The 24,927-nt window shown below is 62.8% G+C and overlaps 1 protein-coding gene across 1 annotated transcript; it reads left to right on the top strand.

The window, feature by feature from the left end:
* Positions 1 to 296: 296 nt before the first annotated feature.
* On the top strand, positions 297 to 22,852 carry NR5A1 (nuclear receptor subfamily 5 group A member 1). Its single transcript, XM_075170863.1, has 7 exons — positions 297 to 385; positions 2,806 to 2,924; positions 3,387 to 3,528; positions 7,316 to 7,956; positions 16,288 to 16,407; positions 17,006 to 17,153; positions 21,738 to 22,852. Exons 2-7 carry the CDS (start codon positions 2,823 to 2,825, stop codon positions 21,983 to 21,985), a joined length of 1,401 nt encoding a protein of 466 aa, XP_075026964.1. The 5' UTR covers positions 297 to 385; positions 2,806 to 2,822; the 3' UTR covers positions 21,986 to 22,852.
* Positions 22,853 to 24,927: the final 2,075 nt, after the last annotated feature.

Raw genomic sequence — 24,927 nt, 5'->3', positions numbered from 1 at the left:
CCGCGGGGGTCCCACTTATCTCTGCTGTCACTTTCTAATGCTAGTTTATGGGCAGCATTTTGTAGCTTAATTATTATGTTTTTCAGCGCGGTCACGTGGCCGCAGAAGCCAATAAGGCACCGAAGTGGGTCCATCCCGGCTGAGCCTGGCCCCCGCGGGGAGGAGATTGGCTGGTGTCCTGCCTGGGGCGGTGTGTGCACAGCCAGAGCCCCGACACCTTCCCGTCGGACACGGGTCCCATAAATCCCCCAGCCTTCTGCAGACGGGGCAGCGGTGCCCAGCACCCCACGGACACTCCTCGGGCGGCAGCTCCCGGCTGGCGGCGCAAGCGAGGATCTCCTGCCGTGCCGGCCCCACGCGCAGTGGGGCGTGCAGCCGCCTCGTGGTGAGTATGTGGCTGTGGGGAGAGCCGCGGTCCCCCCGTACTGCCCGTCTCCCACCCACTGCCGCCATTCCCAGGCACGGCAGCGGCCGAGGCCGGAGCTGAGGACACGGCAGGGCTTGGCGAGGAAGCGGGAGCTGCGCGTGGGCCTCTGCTTCCCGTCCCATCCCCAACAGCAGGCGTGGGGATGGAGGCTGCGCTCACCGTGGGCAGCAGAGCGAGGCCTCGCTGAAGCCTTGGCCCCTCGGCCATGCTGCTGCCCAGTAATGACAGATCCGGCTGCCGAGGGGCTCTGGGAGCCCAGCCAGTGGTGGCTGGGGGTCCCCGGTCACCCCAGCGCTGCGTGTTACCCATGGGAGCGCAGGCAGCCCCCGCACCCTGGAGCTGGCTAAGCCCGTGTCCCTTCCCCATCCCGCGCTGGCGGGCGCCGCAGCCCTCGGCTCTGTGTTGCTTTTGTTGCTTGCGGTGTTTGCTCGACTCTTCTCCCAACCCATGGCCCCGCCTGGGCTCCTCTTCCCGGATGGCAGGTCCTGCTCCACGGCTGCTCGGCAGCTCCCCCGGGAGCTCGCAGCGAGCGCGGGGGCCGTGGCCGAGGGGCTCCGCCGGTGGTGGGAGTGCTCCTTCCCAGCCAAACGGCCGCTGACCCACGCCGGGGGCTGCTCTGCTGCTATTCTTAGCCTGGGCTCGATTCCTGATGGCTCTGGAGCGATGCTCCACCGAGCCCGTTTCCTGTTTGCCGCTCTCCCTGCCAGCGCCGCTTCCTACCCGCCGCAGCCCTGGGCAGCGGCAGGCGTGTGGGGCGAGCCGGGCGGGGTGAGCCGGGTGGGATCAGCTGTGCAGGATGAGATGTGCAGGATGAGCTGTGCGGGATGAACTGTGTGGGATGAACTGTGTGGGATTGGCCGTGCGGGGCAAGCTGTGCGGGCCAAGCTGTGCAGGATGAGCTGCGTGGGGCCAAGTGGCCACAGCTCCCCTTCGCAGGGCGCTGCCCGCAGCACAGCCCCCAGCCATGCAGGAGCTCCAGGCGCCCACGGCCTTGGGGCCGCCCTACCACTGCCCTCCCTGCAGCTCCCTTGCGTGTCAAAATGCCTTGAATCAGAGCTCCCTGCCTGGGAGCTGTGCAGGCAGCAGGCTCCTGCCCGTGCTGGGACAGGCTGCGCCTCTGCACCAGCCACGAAGGGTCTCCTGAGCGAGCGGGTCGGCCCTGACGGGACGGGTTGAGCTGCAGCTCCCAGCTCAGAGCCGAAGCCTCGAGCTCCCCATGGCCGTGTGCCTGGGCTGCGGTGCGTGGCCAGCCGGCCTGGGAGTGTCCCGAGGAGCGGGATGTGCCGGGAGCATGGGTGCTCCTGTGCCGGTCTGCTGGTGTCACGGAGCATTTCATTAAGAATCCCTGAATGTGAAGCAATGAATTAAATACTGGTGGTGAACAACCACTGTCTGACAGGCACACCAGGACACCGTTGGCAGTGGCTGCTCCCCGCGAGGTGGCCGGTGCTAGGTCCGAACCATCACCTCATTAGTACTGGTCCCAGAGGAGGTGTCAGGAGGTGCCGCACACCCCAGTGCTCCTCACGCAGCTTTCCCCGGGCTCTGTGAGCCCCTCCCCGCAGCCGGCCGGCTGGCAGGACTGCCTGGTGCAGGGTAACGGGGCTGGACCTGGCAGGGCCCGGGGGTCCGGGGGCTCTGCGCTGAGTGGGCCCGGCTGCAGGGTGTTCCGTTGCTCAGACATGTTTAATTGTGCTGCAGTCCCCAGACCTTCTTGCTCCCACGTTGGTCCTGCCGCTTGCAGGCTGGATGTCTGGGGAGGTGGGGGGCTCGTTGCTCCCCACAGATGGCTCGGGGCAGCCCCTCCAGCCCCGGGGGGAGCAGGGAAGGTCTCGACCCCCTTCCTGCAGAGAGGCACCCCGTGTCCGTCCTGCCCCTGGGGTCCCCAGGGATGGAGCCTGGTGCTGCCAAGGCCTGGCCGGGCAGCTTCCCCCAGCCCAGGAGCAGCGGTGGGGAGCTGCCGTCCGCAGCGCTGCCCTCGGGGGCTGCTCCTGCCCCGAGCCCCACGGCTCCCTTTCTGCCCCCCGCGCTTGGCCCGGGGCTGCTGCCGGGCGCTGCCGGGCCGGGGTGCCGTGCCCGCTGCCCGCCGCCCGCCGGGGCCTGCCGTCCCTCCGCCCCCACCCCGTGTCCCCGGCGCCGTGAGCCTCCCGCTCTCCCCAGAGGAGGTTCCCCAGCCCCCGGGGGGCTGGCCGCTCGCCCGCACCAACATGGAGATGCTCTTCCAGGCGCTATAAAGGGCTCTGGCTCCGGCACCTGCCGCTCGGTCTCTGCCGCGCCGCGCTCCTGCTCCGCACCCAGCGCCGGGGCTGGGGGCCGCCGTCCCCGTCCCCGTCCCCGTCCCCGTCCCTGTCCCGCTCACCCGCTGGCTTGTCCCGCAGCAGGGCCGCTGGAGGGGATGGACTATTCCTATGATGAGGACCTGGACGAGCTCTGTCCGGTCTGCGGGGACAAGGTCTCCGGGTACCACTACGGGCTGCTCACCTGTGAGAGCTGCAAGGTAGGAGCCGGCCGGGGCGTGCGGGGCCGGGGAAACGGGGCCGGGGCTCTGCGGGGGCCGGCGCCTGCGGGGACCGGGGAAAGGCGGCTGGGGCTGCGCTGGGAGCGGGGCTGTGCGGCAGCTGTAGCCGGCGCTGTGCGGGGAGCGGGGCTGCGCGGGGACCGCTGCACGGGGGAGAGGGGGCCGGGGCTGTGCGGGGAGCGGGGAGGGGGCTCTGCAGGGGCCGGGGCAGCGGGGCCAGCCGCGGGCCGCTACTCGCCCGTTTTCGTTAGCGTCGGATTCGCGCTCGGCGGCGGGACGGGAGAGCGGCCGCGACGGGAGCCCCGACCGCGGCGGGGGGCGGCGGGGGCGGCGGGAGCCTCCGTCGGAAGCGGGGCACGGGGTCGGGGGGCTGCTGCCGCGATGCCGGTGCCGGGATGCCGGTGCCGGTGCCCGCCGCATCGCCGCCGCCCGCCGCCGCAGGGCTTCTTCAAGCGGACGGTGCAGAACAACAAGCACTACACCTGCACCGAGAGCCAGAACTGCAAGATCGACAAGACCCAGCGCAAGCGCTGCCCCTACTGCCGCTTCCAGAAGTGCCTCACCGTGGGGATGCGCCTGGAAGGTAGGGCACGGCCGGCTCCCGCGGGCACGGCCGGGCTCCGCGGGCGCGGACGGGGCCGGGGGCGGGGGCGGCCGCGGGGCTGCGCGGTCCCCCCGGTGGCGGTCGCCCTGTCCCCGGCCGCCGCCGCCCGCCCCCGCCGCGTCCCCGGGCCGGTAATTCCGGCGGCCGCTTCGATTCCGTTTTTCCCTCCCAAGTTGAAAAAAAATTCGTTTTTTCGCGTCGCCTCCTGCTTTTTCTTTTTTTGTTTTTGTTTTGTTTCCCCGGGGGTTTTGGCTACTGCCGCTTCAACTTTCCAGGATTTTCTTTGCTGGCAGAACGGTTGGGAAATAGCGTAGAAATTATTGTTTTCCTTAAGCACATAATTCCAGAAGCTGAGACTTAAGGAAAACGTTAAAAATGATGGGGCTCGCAATAAAACTGCTGCAGACCCACCGCAAATTATATTTTTCCTCTTGGTGACATTTAGTAGAACAGATTTCTCGTCTGACTCTTGAGGAGTGCAATTACATCCCCCACGGCAGCCACCTCATTTATGTCAGAGAAGTCGATCCCAATTGAGACGTCAGAGTCGAGCCCCAACATCCCCAAGTCGAGTGTTCTGGTTTCTGCAACGCTTAGTACGGGCCAACAAAATACATTCAGGGGGACAGATCGCTGGCAAGCGACTGCAAAGCAAAAGCAGATGCGGAAAGGAGCCCCCCGCCCCGAGTCAGCTGCCCCCCCACCTCTTCTCCCCTGAAATCGTTTACATTTTGCAGCGGTTGAAAGCGGCCAGATGCGCCGGCAGGGCTGAGACCCCTCACCCGGCCGGGCTCGCTGCACAGGGCTTCACCCGCCCAGGAGCTCAGGGCAGAGTGCGGGTTAATCAGAAAGTACTGCATGTACTTGCACAGCGGCCGCTCGCTTCCAGGAGCGGGATGAGAGCCTGCGAGCAGAGGCGCAGGAGTAAGACACAACATCGAGCTGCAAAATCAGCCCCTGCAAACTCCCAGCAGGAGTCTCCAAACAGATCCCACTTTCGCTCTCCTCCCTGGACTGGAGTTACTGGTGCCGCGGATCAATCCATGTGTGCTCTGGCAGTTTTGACCGGTGCTACAGCAGAGTTTGGGCACTGGGCAGGGGCTGGGGGCTCCAGGGGCCGGCAGGCAGGGGCAGCACTTGGAGTGGCTGGGGGGGGGCAGGCGCAGTCTCAGTTTAGCCATTTTCAGCAGGTTTTGGAGCTCACTTGGTCCCATAGCCCATGAGAGCAGCGCCTGGGATTTTTTGTTTATTTTCCTGCCGTTAGCTCCTTAGCGCAGTCCTGGCAGGGGGATAACCCAGCGGAGGGTGATATTCCCGTGGGACTGTCTCTTTTGTGGTAAAAACCGGAGCCCACCTTTCCTCAGTTCCTAGTATTTTTGAGCAGGGAATCTGAGGTGACGCTCTGAAGGTGAGCCTCCAGCTCCGCAGGACAAAAGCAAGCCTGAGATGATTGATTTTGGGGACAGAGCGTTGACACAGGCCCCCCTCCAAGTGCCTGAAGGGATGCTACAGGGAAGCCTGGCTGGGGAGAGCAGCACAGCCCTGGCCCAAGCCTGCCCACACCCCCAGGCACCCCCGGGCACCCCCCGGGCACCCCCATGCCCCTGCCCGGGCAGGGAGAGGTGGGTGAGGGGAGGCAGACCTCGGCGGGCAGCTCACACCACCCGGGGCTCTGCGCAGGGGCGAGGGCGGGCGAGGGCGGGCGAGGGCAGGCGAGGCAGAGGGAGCGGGAAGGGGAGCTGCTGGGTGCGCTGGGTGCCCGTGCCCACCGCCGTGCTGGCTGGCCGCACCCTGGGTGCATGGCTCGGGGGCCACCTGCAGACGGTTTTGTCGGGGGGATGCCGGGGGTGCAGGCGCTTCCTGAGCAGCTCCGCTTGAGCCCCCTTGCCCCGGAGGTCGGGGTGCATTGGTTGCTTCCCGGCAGCCAGCTGGGACACGGCAAATGGCAAGTTGTTCCCAATCCCAAGTGAGGCACAAACGGCAGGAAAAGCAAGCAGGAGGGAATTAAAAGGCCTCTTCTCCCTTTGTGTTCTTGCTGGGAGAGGGAAGGAGGTGTACTAGCGGTCGCCTGCGGAGGGTTTGTGAGACCGGGCTGTGAGTACCTCTAGCTGTGGGGGGGGTGCAGGCAGCACCAGGGGGGGGTCCCTACCTGTGCACCCTTGCCCAGGGTCATGGGGGTCTGCTTGGGGTGCAATCCTTGGGCATCGCTGGGCCCAGCCTCAAGCAGCAGTGGAAACACATTACTTTGTGTGGGTGGGAGATTTGGGCTTTCGGTGTGCTCTGGCACCGCCAGGGCGTGCAGCCGGGGACGCCAGACCTGCCGGTGCCAGCTCGGGCTGCGTGAGGGCATCTGCCCGTGGGGGATCCGGCAGGGATACGCACACATGCTGACTGCGGCCATCTCCCTTGTACCCCTGGAGTTAGGAACTGCCCCGGGCAGCTGTCTGTTGCCCAGAGGTGTGTGGGCAGGCTTTCAGGAGGGGAGGCAGCATCCCCCACCTCAGAGGATGCCTCTGGCCGCCCTGCTCCCAGCGAGATGCTGTTTTCCTAAATAAAGAATGAGGGAGGAAGCATGGGGCAGCTCCCCTGGGAGCACATTCCTGCTTGCCCTGGAAATGCTGCTGCTCCCGGCCGATGCTCTCGCGTTTCCAGCCTGCCTGGGGAGAGTTTGGGAGGTGCCCTGGCTCTCTGGGGGGGCTGGCCGCGCTTCCAGCCGCCGCAGGATAAGTAGGCGAAAGAGAGGCAGAGGTAACAGCTGAGGCACAAAAGCAAGACCCGCCTGCTGTCAGCGGGGATGCAAACTAGCAGAGGGTTTTTCCCCTTTGATGCTAAGTCTGCTGGCTGTGCTCGCTGGCGCGCTCTCCTCCATTCCTCTGCACCGCCGTCCAGCTCCCAGCTTCCAGCGAGCTGAGGCTCTTCCAAGGGTGGGCCGGGGCAGCAGCCCCTGGGAGCGCAGCAGGGCGGTGCAGAGGGACGAGCTCCTGCTGCAGAGAAGCACCTGCTGCCTCGTGTGCTGACACATTCTTGGGTTTCTTCTGGGGTTTAGAGGGAACATCTGCTTTGCTACAGGCAGGAGATGGCGATGGGGCCGTCAGAGTGACTCCGCCAGTGGGACGCTCCAGCAGAGCCCCTCGGCCGTAGCTGATACCCAGCAGGGACGGGCAGCCTCCTGCCCGAAAGCCCGCGCAGCCCTGCTGCGGGGTGCAGTGTGCAGGGGCTGCCAGACGTGCTGCCTGTGAAAGGGGCGGAGATTTGCAGAAAAGGAGCCTGTGCAGCCTGGATGCAGGCGAACCAGGGTCCGAGAGGACTGTGGGGTCTCACACTCTGCAGAAACAAGGAAATCCCAGGGCTGGTCCAGAGTCAGGGGTCGTAAAAATGAAAGTGGGTGTAAGCCCCCTCATCTGCCTGGGCTTCACGGGCTGTACCCCCAACCCACGAGGGATGCAAGCTGCACTATCCCCCAGCCCATTTTGTAGTTAAAGCCGACTGTCTCTTCCTTTCCTGCAATTCCCAGAAGCTCTGAGGGTGACACCAGCAAGGCAAGAGCCAGGGCCAGGCACCCGTCTGCCGTGCCACGTCCCTGAGCTGCGCGGCTGGGCTGGGAGAGGCACAGTCCTGCCAGCGGCTTTCTGGGAAGGTCTCCCCGGTGCCCCCCAGCCCCATTTGGCCACCAGATCCCCCCCATCATTTTCTCCATGCCGCATAGAAGCGCTGGTCTCCCTCCACGCGGGTTCACCACAACCTCTGCCCTCTCTCTGCCCCCCAGCTGTGCGTGCCGACCGGATGCGTGGAGGGAGGAACAAGTTTGGACCCATGTACAAGCGGGACCGTGCCTTAAAGCAGCAGAAGAAAGCTCTGATCCGTGCCAATGGCTTCAAGCTGGAGACCGTGCCTCAGATCATGTCCCCGGTGCAGAATGACTACAGTCTGTCCTCCACCATCCACAGCATCCACGCCATGTCCAAGACCTTGCCACCCAACCCCGCAGCCCTGACGCCCGTCGACTACGAGCGCAGCCCCTACGGGACACCGTCGCTGGGAATGACTGTGCCCAGCCACACGCCGCTCGCCGGCTACCACTACCCCTCCTTCCCCAACCGTACCATCAAGTCCGAGTACCCGGACCACTACACAAACGCGCACGAGTCCGTGCCCACCTACGTGTACCCAGAGACCTACCCCAGCAGCTCCCCCCCCGACATCCCCGAGGTCATCCTGAAGCTGCTGCAGCTGGAGCCCGACGAGGCGCAGGTGAAGGCGCGGATACTGGCCTGCCTGCAGCAAGAGCAAGGCAAAGGCCGGCACGAGAAGCTCAGCACCTTCGGCCTCATGTGCAAGATGGCCGACCAGACCCTCCTATCCATCGTGGAGTGGGCCCGGAGCTGCATCTTCTTCAAGGAGCTGGAGGTAGGAGCCTGGGCAAGGGGGGATGCTGTGCTGGCTGGGTGGCGGGAGGCAGGTAGGATTGGGGCTGAAATGCCGTGAGGATGGGATGCTGCCATGGGCAGGACTGGGGCTGAAATGGCATGAGGACGGGGCAACACCCGTCGGCACGAGCCCGGGGCCACCAGCGCTGCAGATGTGCTGGTGTGCCCCTGGCCCGCTCCCGGCTCTGCGCGCGGCAGGGCTGGAGGCACCGGGGCCTGGCTGCCATGCCGGAGCGATTCCCGCTGTTGCCGCGGGGCTAATGATTTCAGATTCATCACGGCGGGGGCAGGTGTGGAGGCAATCGCCGGCAGAGTGACTGCGGTGTCAAGCTCAAGATATAATTGAAAAATGTAACATTGAGGAATTATAGTTGAGACAATTCTCTCCTCCGCCTTTAGGAGGAAAATCGATGCTGTCAGGTGGGTGTCTATTAGCACCAGGCAGCCGGGGCAGGGCTGGCCGGGGCCAGGGACACCTCCAAGCCTCCTCCGGAGCCACTTCTGCTGCCGGCAGCCCGCGAGTGTGCCTGGCTGGGGGACGTGGTGCTGACCCCCATCCTGCCGTGCCCTCCCATCTGGCAAATCCCCCCAAATACTTATTGGGGTGGATTAGCAGGGGTGGGGCAGCCTCTGCCATCCTGCAAACCTTGCCAAGCTTTCGGACGTTTTCTGTTTGTGTCCTGGGCTGACCTAAGATCCCAAACCGGTGCAAAAATGGGAGAGAAAATTTTGCAACATGGCCAAAACCCAGAGAGCCACGTCCCGAGGCAACTGGGAGACCTGGGTGCCTTCCCGTCCTCTGAGCGTGAGGCTGTGCTAGCCAGCTCTGGCCAAAATCACCTTCCTCCCGCGGTGCCATGGGGACCGTGCTCCGGGACAGGACCAGGCTCTTCCCCGTGCCCACCCCGCAGGGTGCCATGGGGCCGAGTGTGGCTCAAAATAGCCCCTGGCTGCCAAAACAGTGTCAGGAAACAGCATTGTGGGGGTGGGTCGGGCTCGTTTCAATCATATCAGTGTCCAGCCTGGATTTTGGGAACAGGGTGGTTGTTGTTTTGCAGGAGATATTGTAAACAGTGTAAATTCAGCTCCCGGCTGCATTGCCGCGTAGCCTTGTAACTCCATTGTCAGCCTGACTGCGCCACCAAAATAGGCTGTTTCCATGTGAATCCGCGTCGGCGGGCGCTCCTCCTCCCGCGGGGCTCCGGGGGGGACGGCAGCGCCAGAGGCCTCACCTGTGCTGGGCCACCGGCATCCTGCGGCGTCCCCCGCCATGGTGGGACATGGTGCCCCAGGGAAGGGAGCTCGGCTGGGCATCGCCGACCACCACTGCCACCCCGGGGGCTCGTGCCTTTTTCCTTCGTCCATGTGGCGAGCGCAGGGCAGATTCCAGCGTCTCGTAGGTCCGGGGACCGTAGGACGCCACATCCCGCCCTGACTCCAGAGGGAGCGTGAGAAAGCGTGGTTGTTGCTGGCGTCAGCTCCCTCTGAGCCCCGGCACGGGGCTGTGGTGCCCGAGCCCCCCTGTGTGTGTCCTCCCTGGGGACGGTGCCGGGACTGCCCACTGCCCACCCGGCACGGCGTGTCCTCCCTAGTGCGGGGCGGTAGCTTCCCCTTGGGCACGCGGAGAGAAGCCGTTGGGAATCAGGAGTAGGTCTGCAGCTCCTGAAACCCCATTCCTGCTCCTGCCGGCACATAAAAGCAAACAGCTGCTGGGGCGGTAAATGAACTCTGCTCGTGCAGAGTTTATGGCTTTACCCTAAAGTCCGCAAGCACGAAGTAAAATCGCGATCTCGGAGATCAATGGCCGTCATGCAGGGAGTCCCTGCTGGGTGCTCAGGGCTCCTCGGAGCAGGGGATGCCAGCAGCCCTCTCTATCCCCTGCGAACGTCTGTGTGAAGGCGATGGTCTCCATCCCCAGCTGGGGAAGGGCTGTTGGCCGAGGCCAGTGCAGGGATCAGGCTGGAAGGGCATCGTGCTGGGCCATTGCTCCAGGGCATCACGCTGGGCTGATGCCAAGCGGGGAGGGGGTCAGGCGGGTGAGGAGGGGGCGCGGGCAGATGCCCTCATAGAGAGTGTCCCCTGCCTGAACGCTCCCAGCACCCACGTGCTCCTGCTGCAGGGCTGTTTTGCAGACAGCTGGCTTCTCCCCCGGGCCTCGCAGGGAGCCTGGAGAGGAGGGAGCAAACCCTCGGGGGCACGGGGACCCGCTGGCTCACGCCTGGCCAGGACGAGCCTTTGCTCCCTGCCCAGGGAGAGCGGGAGCAGGTCCCCGCTGGACCTGGCAGGTCTCGTTCCCATTCCCATTCCCATTCCCACTCCCATTCCCACACTAGCAGGCCAGTGAAGGGCAGTGGCAGACCGGGTGCTTTGCCATCTCCTCCTGGCAGGGTGGCCGGGTAGGGGCCCTTGGGGAGAGCCTCCCCAGCTCTGCCGCTGCGCCTGGGGAAGGAGGGGGGAGATGGGCTAATGGCCTCTTGACATTGGCTCGCACGCCACGTCCGCCCGCAGGCGCGGGGCAGTCAGATTGAAAACAGATTTAACTTCCCAGATATATCGTTTCATTTAAGGGCCAGTAATTCTGTCAGTCTGCCACTGACAAACGAGGGTCCCCATGCCAATCCGCCGGGGAGACTGATGTCGCGGCGTTCATCTCGTGTCACCAGGCGGAGAATTACGGACTGCGCTGGCCTTCGGAGGCAAGACTAATAATGCCGTGCGGCAGAGGGGGATTTGGGGGCCCGCTTGTTTATCGAGGGCCGGCCAGGCAGCCGCGGCGCGAGGCCGCGCGGGCGGAGGTGGAAGAGGTCAGCGCTGACGCCCATAAATACGAACTTTAACTGAGTCTAGATGAGATGTGTCAGGACTGAGGGAAGATTTGCAGCATCTCTTCAGGAAGAAAAATATGGGCTGGGGGTGAAATATATTTTGTTGGGTCGTGAGTCTCGGGCAACTTTGTCCTTTCAGATGTAATTTTTTTATATATATATGGAGAGAGACAGACAGAGAAATGTGCATACACATGCACACTTGCACACTCACTTTGTGTCTGGTTTTGGTTTGGTTTATATACATGTATCTTGCACAGCCTGGTTTATATAGGTGTTACTGCCATATGTACATATAAATATCGTGCACACAGGGGTGCAGTGACCTTTAGATTGGGATGAGCAGCCAGGAATGTTAAACAAATTGCCGCGGTTTCAGCCTGAAGGCTGGGCTGGGCTGGGCTGGGCGTGCGGCGGTGGAGGGGCACAGCACGGCCGCGGGGAGGTGGGTTGGTGCCGGTCCCCTCCTCAGCCCCTCCTCACTGTGGGGCTGGGGCAAACCACCCTCCCACCCACGGGGAAGCTCCAGCGGTAGGGGGGACGCTGAGGGCAGCGCCGTTCCCACGGGCCAAGGGGTTCCTGCGCGTCGCTGGGTCTGTCGGCTGGGCTGCTCTCCCTCGCTTCTCGCTGGAGAAGCCACGACGAAACCTATTTGTAGTCAGTTGCTTCTCTGCCTTTAGCATGCGTGGGTCATCTTGACCCCCATCTCCTGGCCAACAGCCAGAGCGTTTTTGGCAGATTTAAAATCTCCTTCTGGTCGTGGATGCTGCAGCAATGTTTAGCATCCTATGCACTGGGGGAAATGTGACGGCTTGCCCTGCCTGCTGGCGTCCCAGCTGGCACAGCCCTGCCCTCGCTCCCGGGGTGCACACGCGGAGCCTTGCAGCCGGCTGCCTGCGAGCACCAGCAAAAAGCAGTAGCCTGGGCCACCACAGCGTGCTCTGCCAGCAGGGAGATGAGATCCTGGTCCTGCCACACTGGTCTTGGTGGTTTTTTGCTTTAAGATGCCCATTGCAGTGGTATCTGGGCAGGGGGATGGGGACCTGCGCTGACCATTAACACCTTAGACTTGTGTGGGGTTTCGATTGTGAGTGGCCGGCGGATGGTAATCCACTTTCGCACTTCTCGGTAGCCAAGGTGACGGGTCCTGCTTGCACCCAGTAATTGTCCGGGCCGCGGCTTGGGGCACTGGCATGTGCTGTGCACCTGCGTGGGAGCTGCTGGGCCAAATCCTGCACCAGTGATCTGGGAGAAGAGCATCCCCGGGGGTGAAGGCAGGTCGGGGGCATCCTGTGGTGTGCTGAAGCTGTGTGGGGAGAGGCTGGGGGTCGGTGTCCTGGGACCCGCTCAGGGCTTCTGAGCAAAGTGGGGTTGCTGGTGGGTCACTGCTTCATAACGCTGCAGAGACGTCCGAGGGCGGCCGACGAGGTGGGGGATGCCCTGGACCAGCCATGCAGGCAGCAGCGAGCGCAGCGGGGCTGCGCTGTCCCTGTGGGGGTCTGGCTCTGGGATGCTGAGGCGCTGGGGTTGCCTGGGCACATTTTGGGGAGCCCCAACACTCCCAAGGGCTTCCTCCCCTCGTGCCTACGAATCCTCAGGGAGGCCGCAGAAGGTTTAAGACTCTCATGTGGCGCATCTGCCTGCGGGTCCTGCAGCCCTGTGCCCGGGCAGCACCGTCCGTGCCTCCGCACACCCTGCCGCCCCTCCGGCCCTTGGTCCGAGCCCATTTGTCACAGGGAAGTGGATTTTTCTGTGCGTCACAGGCCTTCAGCAGCAAGGCACTGTCGGTGGCCGGGCGGCAGGGGAGTGCTCGCCCTGCATGGGGAGCGTTTCGCTGCCGCGTTTTGTGAATGGGTTAAATGCTTGCTTTAAAAAAAAAGAAAAATCGCCTCTTAAAGACAGCTTGCATCAGGTCCTTGATAAAGCACTCTGTTGAAAAGCCTTGACATTAAAAGAGGAAGATCCTTTGCTTAACTTTTAAAGGCGAGAGTGCGTGCGTGCCGCCTCGCCGGGAGGATTGATTGACTCTGAGTGGCCGTCCATTAGCAGCCCTCTCCTCCTGGGAGGCCAGGCTGGCGCTGGGCACAGGGGAGGTGATCTCCAGCCAGGAGCCCCTTGCAGCAGAGCCGCACGGCCGGAGCGGGACCATGCGGGGATGCCCGCTGCCGCCCTGGGGCATGGGGACACCTACTTTGGTGCTGGGGCACGGGCAGGGCCGAGATCCCTGGAGACCCCCCTGAGCCCTGCCTGGCCGCCAGCACCCCCAGTCACGCTCCCAACCACATCCCCCCATGCCATGGCCACATGGCTCCAGCACGCAGCGATGCTGCCGGGAAAGGCCACGGCACACCGGAGCGTGCCGGCAGGGGAACGGCTGTGCAGCAGGCGCACAGGGCAAAATGTGCCGCTGATGGGGTGCGGGGAGCTGCTCTGCCGAGGGAGCTGAACCTGCCTGTGGACTTTGGGAGAAGCTGATTAGTCATTTTTAAAGGAAGAAGATTTCACAATTATTGAAATGCTTCCTTTTGGAAAAGCTGAATTTTTTTAAACCATTTTCGGAGCAAAACCTTCAGTCTGTCCCTTCCGGAGCTCGTCCCGCTCAGGAATGAGGCACAGGAAGGAGCTTCCAAAACAACGCCACGACTCAGCTGGAGCGGAGGAGCTCGGCACTGGCCGGGAGCGTGCGGCTGGGCTGGCAGCGTGCTGCCGCGCCGGGAGCCCAGCTCCCTGCGAGGGCTGGCCGCGGTTGCAGCCAGCCACTCGCCTTGGGGCGGAGGTCATCAGGAATGCAGAAAATCTCCATTTTGTTTTGATGCAGAATGAGCTTTTCCCCAGTTCTTTGTTCAGCAGTTGAACAGAAACCTCACGGTCTGTACGGCTGGGCCATGTACCATGGCTCCTTCGCCGGCTCGGGCAACGTGGCGGTGAGCCCGGCCTTGGCAGCCCCATTGCATCCATTGCACCTCACTGCAGGCAGGTTTCACACGTCGGGCAGGAGTGGGCACTGCAGCCCCGGCCGCCGTTGCTGCCTTCTGTGCCGCACCTCCCTCCCCGCGCTGCTGCGCGTCCAGCTCTGCCCACCCACCGCGCTTGAGAAACAAATCCAGGCGGCTCGCGGGGAGTGCTGGGCTCCGAGACCATAAAGCTCTTTCTCATCTGACTTCTATTCCTTTTGCAATCTCCCACTACTGGTTTATTGCAGCCTCTTCAGCAAAACGAGGGTATTATCCAGTCCTGTGATACTGCATCTGTCTTCCTTCTATTAAAGGCAGCGAGCACAATGGCACTGCAGAGCTCTTCTGCTGGCGCTGAATTTGCTCTGCAGGGAAGTATTACTGAAACCCCCCAGCCCTTTCCCTACACCAGCCTTGCAGGAGAGGGGGGTCTGGGCAGAGCGGGGATTCAGCTCTTTGCAGAAAGGAGTTGGGTCCTGTGGAGAGCAGCAACGAGGGGACAAAGCCAGTGATCCATGGTGGTTCTCGGCGGGGCGGTGGGGAAGCGGCCGAGCGGCGTGCCTCCTGCCTGCTCCCTGGGCCGGGACGGCAGCACCGCCGCATCCAGGCATGGGGGCCTGGCATGGCTCTCCATTCTGCCAAAGGTAGCCGTTGGCTTCAGCAGCTCATCCTGCCCGTCGCTGGCGCTGCCTGCAGCCCACCGGCTTTCCCGCGAGACCTTTGGAGGTCCTTGCAGTTTGTGTCCTGTGTTGAGCTTTTTACCAGGGGCGCTTGCAGGCATTTCTTTGAAAGCGTAGCTGTGCATGCTTATACCTGTGCCTGCAAGTACACACAGCACAGGTGCGAATGTGCGCATGATCACGCGTGTGTTGATGCATGGGCAGCGGCTGACCCGGCAGCTGCGGCGCGCAGCGATGCCCCATAGCCGGTGGCACCCCCACGGCCGTGCTGCGCTGCGGCAGCTCTGTTCCCCTCCCTGAAACCTGCCATCCCGGGCAGGGAGGCGAGGATGGGCATTGTCTTCTTTCATTTTAAAGTATCTGGAGGGGCTGCCCGGAGACACAGGGCCTTTGTGCAGCAGCCACGCGTTCCCTCCCGCCTGGTGCCAGGACGTGGCCAGCGGTCATTTTGTTAAAGATTTGTGTGTGGTTCGGGGAGGTTGTGCCTAGTGGGGGAAAACCGGCGCTGATAAGAGCCGGCAAGTGCCACTGAAACACACAGAGCTGCTTCAAAGCTGGCTCTGCGCAGCCGCCCGGCCCATCTCCTCTCCTCCAGCCCGGAGTCCCCCCTGCCGGGAGTGCAGCTCCAGCTCTCCCTGCCCACCCGAGGGGACCCCGCTGCCGGGCTGGCCTCCCCCGGGACATCTGCTGGGCATGGGGTCGGTGCTGTGTGAGCGCAGTGCAAGACGTGCACAGGGCGTGAGCCCGCAGGTGTAACCCGGCCGCAGGGCGCTGGTGGTTGCAATCCTTGCTATAGATGCTACCAGTGCTGTGGGCGTCAGTCTTGCCGTCCTCTCCTCCCACCCACCGTGGAGGGAGGGCTGGAGGTGATGCACGGGACGCCAGCAGTGAGATGAAGTGGGGTGCAACGTCCAGCCCAGTTACACGCCAGCACAGACAGACACGGGAACCGAGAGGCAGACCAGGGCTTTGCAATTAATGTTTCATTAATCAGATGCAGCATCTCCTTGCTAGGAGCTTGTTCACAGTCAGGCTGCAATTTCCATGTACAAATGTGTGTGTGAGACTTTGGGAAGAGCTCTGCAGGCGGGGGGGTGAGGAGGGTTTCGGGTTCTTAAAAAAAACAGGGCTTTTGCCAGGCTGTGAGGGTCAGGGACAAAGTCCTGGAGGACAAAGTCCTGTCCCACCTGGAGGAGCTGGATTCCCGAGGGAGGCGGGTGATGCCCCTGCACTCCCTGCGTGCTCCCGCAATGGGCCAGCAAGCAAATGTGTACACAAAGCAGACCTGGGGCCGGACAAGCCTCCATAGATCAGGTCACCTGGGGCCTTAGGGGAAGGCAGAGGTTTGTCATGTCTCTAACACATTATATTGATGCCGTATCTGTGCCAGGGCATTGCTCATCCTGGTGCAGAAGGCCCCATCCACTCTCTGCTTCGTGTTATGGCACCGATGACTGGACTCGCTGCTCTACTTCTGGGTGCTTGAGCAGTGAAAATAGGTTATTTTTTGACACTGATGCCAGTTTGGTAGAAAACCCCTTTCTGTTGTGCTCAGGGTGAGACACAGATGGGTGCGGTCCTGCCCAGGTCCGATGCTAATGCGGCAACGTGCTGCAGCGGCTGATGGTGTGAGTTTGAGCCGTCGCTGCCGCAGGGCTGGAGTGTGGAGCTGACCCTCAACATGCAGAGCTGGGGGCTGGAGGGGTGGTGCAGGAACCGGGGCAGCCCGACCCCCTCCTGCCAGCCGGGAACCAGCCATGCAGACGCAGCCCGGGCCGCCTCCATGGCCGCGCGTGGCCGGCCGAGCCCCGGCGCGATGGCTGTCAGCGGCGCTGCTCTGGCTGTGTTTCAGGTGGGCGACCAGATGAAGCTGCTGCAGAACTGCTGGAGCGAGCTGCTGGTGTTTGACCATGTCTACCGGCAGCTGCAGCACGGCAAGGAGCACAGCGTGCTGCTCGTCACCGGCCAGGAGGTGAGTGCCGGACCACAGAGACCGCAGCGGGGGTCTGCAGGTTGGGGTGGTGGGGGCCAGGCGGCGGGGCTGGAGGCGGGGTGCAGGGTGACTTTTGTCTTACTTCTGGCTGAGTGCAGCTGAGCCAGTGCAGGGCGGACAGGTTGGTTTTGCTGTGCTACGGGACTGCTTGTGCAGAAGGTCCTGTCCCGTCCCATCCCATCCCATCCCATCCCATCCCGTCCCGTCCCGTCCTGTCCCCTCCTGTCCTGACCTGCCATCCAGCTCCTGCTTCTGGAGAAAAGTGTTTCTCATGGAAAGATCAACGGCCACACCTGCACTTGCAGAGACGGGGTGTGAGAAGGGGCGCCTTCCCTCCCTGGGGTGGTTTTTGAAGACACGGGCACCTGCGATGCCAGCGTTCTGCAAAGGGCCCCTCTGTTTTAAGCGGCGCTGGAGAAACGGCGTTCCTGTTTCACCCATCAACCTTCGCTTTGGTGCCCCTAATTCTCGGTCAGCGCGGTGGGCTGGTGCCCAGCTCCTGCCCTACGCAGGGTGCCCTGCAGCAGGTTTGGGGGGGCTGGGGCCACTGCTGCTGATGCCGTCCCCATCCCCGCAGGTGGACATGTCGACCGTCGCGGCCCAGGCCGGCTCCATCCTGAACACGCTGGTGCTGCGGGCGCAGGAGCTCGTCCTGCACTTGCACTCGCTCCAGGTGGACCGGCAGGAGTTCGTCTGCCTCAAGTTCCTCATCCTCTTCAGCCTCGGTGAGTGCCGCCGCGGGGGGCACCGGGATGAGGGGCGGCCGCGCTCGGGGGTCACGGCTGTGCTGCCGCGGGGTCTCGGGGGGTGGGAGCGCGGCTGGAGGGAGCACGCGCAGCGCAGGGTCCGGCCGTGCCGGCTGCTGCGCTGACGGGCGACGAAGGGGCTTTTAGTGAGGAACCAGGAGCGAGGGCTGGGACCTGCTGGCTCCCCTGCCCTGCCTGAGGGTCCGAAACGTCTCCCGCTGCGGGGCCAGGCTCTGCCCCCAGCCACGGGGGACGTTGCCAACCCGTTGGCCGAGCGGAGCCTGTTTTGGTCACTCGCCCGTCGCACCAGGCAGGGAAACAACCGGCTGATACAGCCATGGCAAAACAGGCGTGTTGACAGAGGCGGCGGCCGGGGACAGCCCTATCTCCCGGGATTTGCGTCAGAGGGCCTGTGCCGCCGCGGCGGGGCAGGGGCTGCGCGCGGCTCCTGATTAGGCTCAGCCCCGGAGCCTGCGGTCGGGCCGAGGCGGCGGGTTCACACGGTCCTGCCTCACCTAGACAAAATACACCAGAGCCCGCAACGCCCCTGGGGCTGCGCAGCAGCTCTGGCCACTCCTGCCCTGCTCCTGCTCTGCTCCTGCCCTGATCCTGCCCTGCTCCTGCCCTGATCCTGCCCTGATCCTGCCTCGCTCCCACCCTGGCCACGCTGCCATCCCCACAGGGAGCATATCCTCATCCACCGCAGCCAGGGATGCGTCTCCTTTTCCCATGGGCATTGCCCCGAGGCAGGGACACCCATCGGAGTCCCACTGGAGCGATCTCAGCCCTCGGCGGGGCGGCACAGCCAAGGGCAATGCTGAGCACCACGGGGACCCCAGGACACCCGGCCACCTTCATTACTGGTGCTGACACCTTCCCCTCAGCCCCGTCCCAGCGGGAGATCTCACCTCCCGGCGCAAGGACGGCAGCGGGGCCTGCGAGGGGCTCAGCTGGCTGCCGCGCTCCTGGCTCGCACCTCTGCCACCACGGCTGCTTCACCTCCCACGCCTCCATGGCCACTGCTAATTGCATGGGCAGGAACCAGCATTTCCCCAGGGGAACTTGTGCTTGGGTCCCCGCAGTGCCCGGGTGCTGGTGCTGAGCTGGGATGGCAAGCCCAGCTCGGGGCAGCCCTGTCTCCATCCCCATCCCCGCCCCCGTCCCCATCCCAACCCATCCCCGACCCCTTCCCCGTCCCTGTCCCAAGGCCCCGGTCTGCACTTGTGCACCGTGGGTCCCAGCCCGGGGGGCTCCCGCCAGCAGCTCCGTGCCCCTTCGCCAAGTCAGCAGGCCGTGAGCTGCACTCTGCGCCGAACGGGCACCGCTGTGTATTTTGGTACTTCGGCGCTTGACACAGCTTGCATCACTGTATGTCACCGTCGCTGCGGAGCCAGCCTCCTCCCGGAGCAGCGCCAGGCTGGGTTAATGGGTTAAGTGGGAGCACTGGCGCGCTGCAGGCAGCGGGAATCCGCTCCCCCATCCAAGGGGCTGGGGTCAGGGCCAGCACGGTCTGAAGGACCCACCGGTTTGACTCGGGGTTGCTGTGGACGTGTCCCCGTTAGCAGGCAGGTCCGGCAGCCACGGCCGCCCGGGGGCCCGGGCAGGGAGGGTGTCTCGGGGCACGGGAGCCGCGCTGCCATCCCGTCCTGCACCTGCGGCATCTCCTCCTGCGGCTTTCTTTTCCTCTAGAGCTGTTTTGAAATCCAGAGAAATTAGATACGATAATTTGCTGTTCAAACAGTGATAAGGTGTGGCACAAACAGTGCCCGGGCTGGGAAATAAAGGAGCCGGTGGGGCTCATGCCCCGAGCTGGGACCTTCCCCAGCTGCTGCCCTGCAGGCTCAGCACCGGGAGGGCCAGTCACCCCACGCTGCCCCGCGTCCCCCCGCCGCTCCCCGGCACGGCACGGCACGGCACGGCATGACGAGCAGGAGCAGTGTCTTCCCGGAGCGCAGGAGCACCGGCGGCCACGGCTGCTGTGCCGATTGCGGCTGCGGTTCTGCTGCCCCGGAGCAGCAGCTTTCAGGGAGGGCATGGAATCAAATAGCTGTATTTTCCCATACATCATTTTACCCCAAATCCAACTTTTTCTCTCCATATTGCAGAGCTCACTTGGAGTAATTTGCCCTTCGCAGGCTCAGCTGTAGAGGATGGGATTGTGTATTATGTGCAGGATGTAATTGCCTTTAACAAGAGAATTTCCACATTTACCACTCTGCCACAGCACAATCAAAGCCAAGCCCCGCTCACAAGAGCTGCCATTTGAGTTCTAAATAGATTTCTCTCCTGAGCAGGTAAAGAGATTTAATTAAAATTAGGGCTTCTCAAAATAGCAATATTTATGAGGACGCACAGGTTAGCTTTGTTCTACAGAAGGGCTTAATAGAGCCTTAATGGATTGACCTATCATTCGATTTCATGACTTACATTCATGAAGCAGCTACTCTTGGGGAGGGGAGGAAGAGAGGCTTTTATAGCCCACATTCCCTTAAGCGTTTGCAATTTATCAGCAGCTTCGCCCAAACAAAAGGAGCTGTGAATAGGAAGAACACTTGAGGGCATAGAAATAATCCCAGGCATATCTGTATGTGTGATGGGAGGCTTTGTCACAGGACAGTCTTTGCAACTGCTGCAGTGTCTCTAAATGAAGTGAGTCAATGTTATTTGGACAACATTCTTTATTCCTTGCAGGAATGAAAAGATTATTCAAATATTCAATTAAACAGTGAATAGGGTCTTTCAGAGAACCAGGTGAGTTCATCGAGTAGAACTTGCTATTGTTGAGCCAACTCAGGGGATAGATTTGACATTTATCAATATAACTTCTTTTTTTTAATGACATGCACAATAACCTTATGCAGATAAAGAGATTTCATAACAACAACCTGGGTGGAAGGGAGACGGCCACAATAGGAGCAAATGTGCCACAGGAGTGAAAAGGGAAGGGTGATCTGATAAAATGCATCTTGGCATGACCTGCGGCGTGTTTTGCTTGCGCCACGCAGCACCCGGCCTGGCTGCGCAGCCTGGCCGTGGGCATGGCCGGAGGCCGTGTCTCCCCAGGGGCCCCGCAGCCCCCCCGACTGCTCCTCCGCTCCCCGGGCTCTGCCCCAGCATGGGCCGGGGGCTCCCAGCTTTGCTGGGCTGGAGCAGTGGCCCCCCCAAGGGAGCCCTGTGGGGCCAGGTTGGGGGGGCATGGACACCCGCACCCAGCAGTCAGGGTCTCGTCCGCTCCCTCCTGCTCAGCCCCCTCCACCACCAGCACCACACTTTGCCCTCCCGACAGCTGCTCAGCCCTTCGGCTACAGCAGGGACCCATCTGGGTCAAAGCCATGTTTGATTCCCTGCTTTTTTGGGGTGAAAGCCAGAAATAAACCCCAAACACCCAACTGCCTTGGCCAGAACCCGTGCCCAGGTTTCCCTGTTCCCAGCCCGCAGGCAGGATGTGTCCGGGCTGCCAGCACAGACCCGAATTTGGCCGTGCGTCAGCGGCTGCTGGACGTGAGCAGCAGAGCCGGCAGCGCCGTTACCCGAGCGCAGCGCTGCTGGGTGCCTGCGTGCCGTACAGTAAATCTATTAAATCCACTCACCCCAAATGGACTCGGTGCCAGGGTTTGCAGCAAGGTTGCCCGCGGGCAGGCGCCGAGATACCATCGCTGTGTGTAGCTGTAGCTGGCTGTTGGGGCGGCGCACAGCACCGTTTCCCTAAAGCCACTGAAATCTGCGTGCGGGGCCGGTTCAACAACGTGTTGCACAGTTCGAAAACCAGTCCTTCGTTCACAGAGCACTCATGGCAGCCTGAGTACGAAGGCAGTGTCCTTGGAGGGCAGACCCCAGCTCAGGCTGCCCCAAAAGCCTGGAGAAACCCCGAGCCACCAGCCTGGGCTGTCCCTGCCGTCACCCTCCTGCCGTGGCTGCGGTCGCAGTTACAGACCGGTCGCCCCCAGGGACAACCTGTGCATGCCCCGGCTCTGCAGTGCTGCCATCGGGGCTGCGATGGCCTCTTGGCTGCCAGACCCTGCCTGCACCTTGGTGCCGCTGCCTGCTGCGCTGCTTCCCACCCTGCAGGCAGCAGAGCTGGCAGCGGGATTACAGGGGAGCTGCTGCGACCCTGGCGAGGCGCCGAGGATTAGGGTTTCCAGGCTGGTGAGCCCTGTTGCCACATTGGAAAGATGAGGTTTATGGGGGAATTAATTCAGCCGCTTCCTCGACCTTCAGGAATTAAAGGGGGCTGATGGCAACGGCTCCCTGTGTGTGGGTGCAGCCGGTAACAAATTTCGGCTTTGCGGCTTTCTGGGTGGCGAGGGCAGGGGGGTGCGGGCTCTCCCGCTGCTGACGGGGTTTTGGGTGTCCGTCTTCAGCACCGGGGGAGACCCGGGAGGGAGGGCAGGAGTGGGAAGCCCATGGCCAGGCAGGGATGGGGCGCAGGACCCCTCCTGCGCTGCGTTCTCGTGCACGAGGAGTGTTGATGCGGGAGCACAGCTACCTCCTGGCGCAGCGCGGTACGGATGGGGCAGACATGTGGATTTGGCACCGTTTCACCGTCCCATCCCCCCTTTGCAGACGTGAAGTACCTGGAGAACCACACGCTGGCTAAGGATGCTCAGGAGAAGGCCAATGCGGCGCTGCTGGAGTACACCGTCTGCCACTACCCCCACTCCACAGACAAGTTTCGCCAGCTGCTGCTGCGGCTGGCAGAGGTCCGGGCGCTGAGCATGCAGGCGGAGGAGTATCTCTACCACAAGCACCTGAGCGGGGAGGTGCCCTGCAACAACCTCCTCATCGAGATGCTGCACGCCAAGCGGACTTGAGCGCGGCCGTGAGCACGGACCCGGCGGAGCCCCGGCACTGCCAGCGGCACGGCAGGGGCAGGACGCGTGGCCGGGGCTGGCAGGTCGGTGCCGCCTCTCCACCCCGCCTTTCTCAGTGATGCTATTTAACCTGTACTATTGGAAAAGTCCCAGATGGTTTATTTTAATACACAGTAAGGACGGTTGATGGCTGCGGGGCTGTGGGCTCGGCTGCCGGACTGCCCCATCGGCAGTGCGGCCCCCCAGCTCCTCTGCGCACCCAGTGCTCGACCTGTGGCCTGCCCGACCCAGCTCTGCGGCGCGAAGGAAGGGTAAAGCCTGTCCCGGCTTTTCTCCTATTTATGCTCCTCTCCTGCTGCTCCTACCAGCCATTTCTCCACCGCTGCCATCCTTCCCCTAACCCTGCCCCATGTCTCAGGGCCCCTCGTGCACAGGGCAGGGGAGAGGTGAGGTGAACCCCCCCAAGTTGTGGTCTCGCGGCAGTCGGGGTGTCCCAACGACCAGCACGGAGGCAGAGGATTTCCACAGGAGCCAAGCAGAACGCCGGGGCTGGGGCTGGAGATGTCAGCCCCACACAGCTGTGCCGGGACCCCAAGGTGCACGTGCCGGGGTCCCCGCTCCTGGCTCGCCGCAGCATTGCTGCCTGCTCTGCGTCCTGCCGCTGCCCCGGCCAAGCAAGGGCAGGCGGGGATGGGCAGTGCTGAGCCCTCGGCTGAGATTTGTTTTCTCAGTGCTTGCTGGTGCTGGAGGCACCAGCCGTGGCTTTGCAGCCTGTGGCAGCCGCAGTGGCCATAGCCCACGGGCGTCTGCGGTCAGCACGTCTCTGGGATGTCAAAGCTTTGCTGCAGAGGCTCTAAGAGATTTGGTACTGGGAGCAGGGGACTGTCCTCGGGACACTTAGGGCCCGTGGCCCTGCTGCTGTGCCCTCGGTGCCAGCAAAACGTCCCTGCGGCTGGAAAGCTTTGCAGGTCACGGTGCCCAAGCGGCATCGGCACCACCAACCGAGCTGGTTCCCGAAGGACAGGGTGGCCCCGGGACGGTGTCCCCACGCAGCACAGGTCCTGCCTCACTCCAGCCATCAGCCATGTCCAGGCAGTGCCTGGAGAACAGCCAAGGGGCAGGCTGGGGCCAGGGACGGACCCTGTCCCCTTCCTGCCTGCAGGAGATGCTGGCAGAGCAGCCGGGCAGGAGCTGTGGCAGCAGCAGGTCCAGGCTACAAAGAGCCCAGAGCTGCTCCCATGCCAGCTCGTGCCCAGGGGCTCGGGGCAGCTGGGGGGCTTTGCAGCCCCCTCCTGCATTTACCTGCCCAAGCGTGTGGGTAAGGAGTAGTAAGAAGTGTCCTGTGCTTCATGCCGGGCCAAGCCAAGCCCACAGACCCCCTGTTGCATTCTGCCGTGTCCCCAGGTGACATCAAATGCTGTGCCAAAGCCACAAGCAAAGAGCTGTCAGTTCCTCTCCCACCGCGGGACAGGGGCCCACAGACACGACTGGGCAGCACTGGGGGCTGCAGCCCCCCGAGCTGGGACGTGCTGGACTCTCGCTGCTGCTTTCTCTCGGTCTCGGCCATGCTATCCTCTCCTTCCACCCCGCTGCTGCCGCCGGGCAGCCCAGCATGGCCCCCCCGCCACGGCCGGGCTCCCCCGCCTCCGCTGGGGCTCCTCCAGCGCGGCTGGGGTTGGTTCAGGTTTGTTTTCCACGGCGGGTGTTTGCTCCTCGTTTGGAGGGGGCTGTCATCCGCCGCGGCTCTGCGCAGAACCGGTGCCTTGAGGAGCTGCAGATGCTGCGCCCGGAGCCGCGCGGTTTATGGAAGCTTGTTAGATGCAGAAGAGCATGTTTGTCTCTGCTTTTCAACATGTTTGTGCATTTTCCTCCTGACGTCTGTGGTTTGGTTTCACCTTCTTCTTTTTGTGAACTTAAAGAACTGGAGCAAATGGTTTGGGAGGTAAAAGATGTTTTATTTTCAGAAAATGAAAAGTGTCCTTAAGTGTCTCTCTCTCTCTGTCTCTCACATCCTTTTCTCCCTCTCATTCCTCCCCTTCCCTGCTCCCCACCCTTCCTTCCCAGGCAGGAGGTTACCAACTTCCTTGTCAGGAGCAAACCACTGTAATAAATTTTGCAGTTCATTTAAAAAGGCAGCCTTTGTCTTTTTTGACTGTCTTTCTAACCCTCCTTGTTGGTGGCACCCCCTTCTCCTGGCTCCCCACGGGCAGGTGGATGCCCTGCCTGGTGTCCCCGCAGCAGAGCAGTGCTGGGCCTGGCAAGCCCCCGGTGCCCACGGGTGTCTCTCCCGGACCACCGCCTGCCTTCAGTGGGACCGGGACACTACGGCTGCGGGAGGGGGGTCACTGCTGTGATGTGATTCAAGGCATTGGTGACTCAGGATCTGGTTCAAAGTGCTGCTGGGAATTGCCATAGCGACTCTGAGTGTGTTTTGCAAGTGAGCTCACGAACGACAACATTTATGGGCAATTAGCTTAGACACGGGATTTTTCATGTAGCCCTTGGTCACTGTGGCCGAGAGCCCCCGGCGTGCTGTGCACTGCGGCAGGGAGCAAAACCACAGCAAAGCACAGAGCTCTGCAACAGCTTTGATGACTTGTCTGTAAGCATTTCAGTGCTGGGAAGCGCCCCGTGCCCTGGCTCTCCCCGATCCCAGCAGCTGGAGACGCTGCTTGGCTGTCTCTGATAACCGGGCGATGGTCTGCACTCACATCTCGCTCTTCTGACCAGCACAGGGCTGCAGTTCCCAACAGCACTTAAACGCTGGCCAGCACACGCTGTGCTGAGAGCAGGGAACACAGCGCAACACGGGACACAGCACACGGGAGAGCACAGTGCCCCGGTCCCCTCTGCCGCGGCCAAACCGCCCTCAGCCTTGTAAAGCCACCGCACGCTGCCGCGCCTGAACACGAGCCCATTCCCACGGATACATTGCAACAAGG

Source organism: Calonectris borealis, chromosome 21, assembly GCF_964195595.1.
Source record: "Calonectris borealis chromosome 21, bCalBor7.hap1.2, whole genome shotgun sequence".
Lineage (NCBI taxonomy): Eukaryota > Metazoa > Chordata > Aves > Procellariiformes > Procellariidae > Calonectris > Calonectris borealis.
Note: the sequence above shows the minus strand (reverse complement) of the source record. Positions and strands in the feature narration are given on the sequence as shown.